General features: G+C 44.2%; 1 protein-coding gene across 1 annotated transcript; it reads right to left on the reverse strand.

The window, feature by feature from the left end:
• Positions 1-2,092: 2,092 nt before the first annotated feature.
• MELLADRAFT_70178 (uncharacterized protein) lies at positions 2,093-3,880 on the reverse strand (the record flags this gene model as incomplete). The annotated part of the gene is made up of 1 exon (XM_007419514.1): positions 2,093-3,880. One exon carries the CDS (start codon positions 3,878-3,880, stop codon positions 2,093-2,095), a length of 1,788 nt encoding a protein of 595 aa, XP_007419576.1.
• Between the last annotated feature and the right edge of the window lie 327 nt (positions 3,881-4,207).

The following is a 4,207-nucleotide window of genomic DNA, read 5'->3' on the forward strand; positions in this document are numbered from 1 at the left end:
TAACTTCTCTTGAGATAACTGAAACAAAATGGCACAGGTTTGTTTCACTCGGGTAAAGGCGAATGTGATAGTCTTTACAAAATTTTTCGAATCTTCTGTAGCCCGAAGTGTATTTGGCTACAGTTGACTTTTTGAGGCGATTTGCGATGTCTGATTTGTTCAGAAGTTCTCGATCTTTGAAAGATAGTGGAGCTGTGGTGATCTGTTTGGTTCTAGTCATGATGAAGTCAAGTGAAAAATTAAAAAATAGTTTTTTGGAGTTATGATTTTTTATTTTATATGGAATTATACACAAGTGATAAATCAGACTAGAGCAGGAAGAGAACGGTCTTGATGGCCGCCGATCAGGATAGAAGGATCTGGAGAGAACGTGCGTAGATGAAGGCGAGGGACCATTGAGTGAGCAAGATCAAACTGTCCTTTTGATAGGGCATCTGCAACTCGGTTGTTCTGTCTAGGTACAAATCGCACTTTAACATCAATTGGATGATTCAGCATTAAATTGATGGCATATTTGAATAAGGATCTTGCTGCAGACGTTGGTCGGTGTGATGAGAAAAGGTACGAGACAGACTCTGAATCGGTGAAAATGACGGTTTTCGAGGCTTTAAAATCTACTGCCATTTTGACTGCTGAGACAACTGCCAACAGTTCCGCCCAGTAGCTGTTACGGGAAGGCGGTGGTAAGGAACAGCTCCAGGCACAATCGTTGGAAGGTTGCCAGAAACCAAAACCCGTTGGGCAGGCTTCTGTAAAGAACATGCAATCGGCATCAGAAAGAGGCCAATGCAGGTGTTTCAGAACTCGACGACCTGGCCATGCTTCGAGAGAATCCGCTAGCCAGTTTAGGTCGTCAACATTCATGCGATTGAGTGGGATGTGGGCGTTTCGGAGTGATTTTCCTGCAATCTTGTCCCATGACGATTGTAAGGCCCATCTTCCTAAAGGGAAGATATTCAGGCCCCAATTTGCCCAACCAGTAATGCGTTGCCATTCAATTAAGGGATGTGAAAGAACAGAGGTGAATTCTCGTAAAGCTACAATCAGAGAAATGTGTTTCCCTTCAGGGAGGGAGATTGATACTTCTTCACAGTTAACTGAATAGCCTATGATATCCAGTGTACTTCCAAAGACCTGTTTTTCCCATGCCCATGGGAGATTGATAAAGTCGAAGATTGAAAGGAATTTTGCTTGGTTCAAAGGGATTGTTCTACCTTTGAAAGATACCATGTCTGAAGCTAAGCCTATGCCCCAAGAGTCGTCCATGTATGCGTTGAGGTCCGTAATATTGAACTCGTAATAGGTGATCCAAAGAATTAAAGAGAAAAAGGCGCACCATAATTTCGGGGAACTAGAGCAGCCGAAATTTACATTTCGATCTGCATGGAAGGCATTTGTGATTCTAATGATCTGTCGGACCTGCCATTGACGGGAGACTGGGAGGTTACGAAAGGCTGCGTCTACGTCAGATTTCCACAGAATAAATTTATGCTTGCCGAAGTAATGGTACAGCATGAAGGGTATGAAATAAGGGATCCCGTCCAAGTCGATTTGTATGTCTTCTTTGTTAATTAAATTGTTAGGGGATGGATTACCAAAGGACATGTTCGTGCACATACAAACTTTACCTGATGATGGGTTTGTAGCTAAACATAAAGGTGACACTTTCATACCGGGTAGTAGGGTATGAAAGGGGGGAGAGAAGCGGTTCAGAGAAATTTCTTTGTCCCTAGTTTTCGTAAGAACTTCATCGGCTTCCGGACCTGAGGCGTGGTTCTCGTTGAAGACTGTTTCTTCTGACGGCATTGAAGATAGCGGCCAGAAACCTTCAGTAAGACCAAGAATTATAGAATCTACGAAGGGTTTGTTGGGGTGATTTTTTAATAGGGAATGTAAATTTTTTATATTAATGGAACAATTTATCTGGAAAAGATCTGGTCTCCTTTTGATGGCATAGTCTGCTAAAGGATCAGATGAAAGAGGAGGAGCGGACGGAAGGGGATCTGCGTGGATAGAGGAATCGACAGCAGCAGAAAAACCTTTACTGAGAACGTCGATTTCTAGACCTCTTAAAAAAGTTCGTGCGTTGGGCTCATTTGTGAGCGACGCTTCCCTGATGATTTTCAAAACATCCATCTTTGTTGCATACCCCGTGTATTCTGTCGCAGTCAGCGTCACTGAAGGGACAAACACGAGCGTTCCAATTGTTGCAAGGCTGATCAGCCATAGGCAAAGTGCTGGAATCTCGAATCTTGTATTTTGGTTTGACACGTCTACCTCTAGTTTTCTTGGCAGAGGAGCTGGACGTGGATTGACGAGGAGAGGGGGCTGCTTCGATAGCGAGTCTAGTAGGTTGAGGAGCTGTCTGAGATGTTGTATATTTTGAAGAAGGGATAGCTGCACGGCCAAGTTTGCTCGTGGAACTATAGAGAATTCGATTATCAATGCCTTTGAGGGATTTATGTTCATAATCCCCCCAAACAAGGCTGGGTCTGGAAGCAAATTCTTTGCGTAGTTCTGCGTCGAAATCACGCACATCCTCCCAATGGACTCTTGCTTGAAAAAGACCTGGAAGAGAGAGGATATAGTCGAAATAAGCTTTAATTGATAAAGCTGCAGGGGGAAAAGCAGCGATGTAGGCATGCTTAAGAACTGCAAGAAGATTCTGCCAATGGTTATTGTCAGTAATCTCTTTTGGCGCAGAACCTTCAACGTTTTTGAGGTCTCCGTCTGCATTGATGCGAAGACGACTTTGAGGAGGGTCCGAAGAAGCCACAGCACCATAGAACTTGCGAAGATCGACGAAGTTATATTTGAGGAGGTCTTTTGTGAGCGAGTTTTGCCAGTTCGCAGGACGGTTTTTACAGGAATTGAATGCGCTGACGTGGTTCTTAATGTCGGATTTGTAAAGGAGGGCGATTTGGTTAACCTGGTAAGAAACTGGAGAGAATTCCTCAGGTACGAGATGTTTGTTGTCATCCATATACGGGGCAGATAGAATGGCACCAGTAATGGGACCAGACGAAGCTGGGATTCCAGATATAGCTGGTGCTCCAGATACAGCTGGTGCTGGGTCAGAAGAAAGAAAACCAGAATAGACTGGCGGTCCAGAGGTAGCTGGTGCTGGCAAAAACTGATGAGACGAGGAGTGGGAGGAAGAAACCGAAAGGTTTCTTTTCCTTTTCCCTTTGTCAATCCTTTGAAAGATTGGTAAGGAGGGAACCGCGGGTTGTTTGATTGACGAGCGAAGAGGAGCAGGCCGTTGGGGTCGAGCAACAGGATAAGATGAACTTTGACGAAAACGCGGACTGTTAGAGAAGGTAATTTGGTTGAGAAGGGAAGGACCAGGAACAGGTTGGTGAACTTCAGCCACTGGACTTGGTGTGCAAACACCAACAGAAAAAGCTTCTGGTGCTTGCTGAGGAGGGGGTGGAGGACCTTCTCCCGAATTAGTAACAGGGTTGGAAGGGAACATAGACAAGTCCTCGAATCTAGGAGGTGAGGGCGCAATAGGCCTGTTGAAAAACCCTTTGATAACCCCATAGACATCCAACGACAATGGAGGAGGAAGTTTTTCACTAAGCACGATTGGAGGCATGCATTGTGGATCTTGATTCTCGGGCCATTTGTAAGTAATGGGATACCGAGGTCTGTTCGCTCTAGCGTCCAAGTTGATCGCGGCCCGAGCAACGGCAGACCAGTGATAGAGGAAATCGGGGTCCTGATAATGGTAAATCGACACAATTTGAGTGCGAAGTTGTGCCATGGAGGTGTTTTTACTACCGCCGGTGTCATCGTAGTGCGCAAGGATTTTATCAATATCGTCAAAGATGGCGGTAGAATCATTTGTAAGATTGATGCTCTCAGCATTAGCTGTCATAATAAATAGCGAGAGATATTTTATATAATAATTTATCTACTGAATTTATTTTCGTATGTGAAAAAGTATCAGGATAGTGAAGATGATGGAGAATAGAGAATACAATTCTGAGGATGAAATTCTCTTGAGTCGAAGTGGGAATTAGGGAATTGATTCATCCTATTCATCCAAGACTTCTGTGACGACATTGACAACATCTTTTATGAGAGTAATGAAGATTATTGCAAATCGTCTCAGAAGATTGGAGGTGGTGTGAGTGACCCGACTACTACACTATCCGAACTTTTTCCCCGACCCATTCCCATTCTTCAATACTGCGTACCGACT

This window comes from Melampsora larici-populina (genome assembly GCF_000204055.1).
Source record: "Melampsora larici-populina 98AG31 unplaced genomic scaffold MELLAscaffold_225, whole genome shotgun sequence".
Classification (NCBI taxonomy): Eukaryota; Fungi; Basidiomycota; class Pucciniomycetes; order Pucciniales; family Melampsoraceae; genus Melampsora; species Melampsora laricis-populina.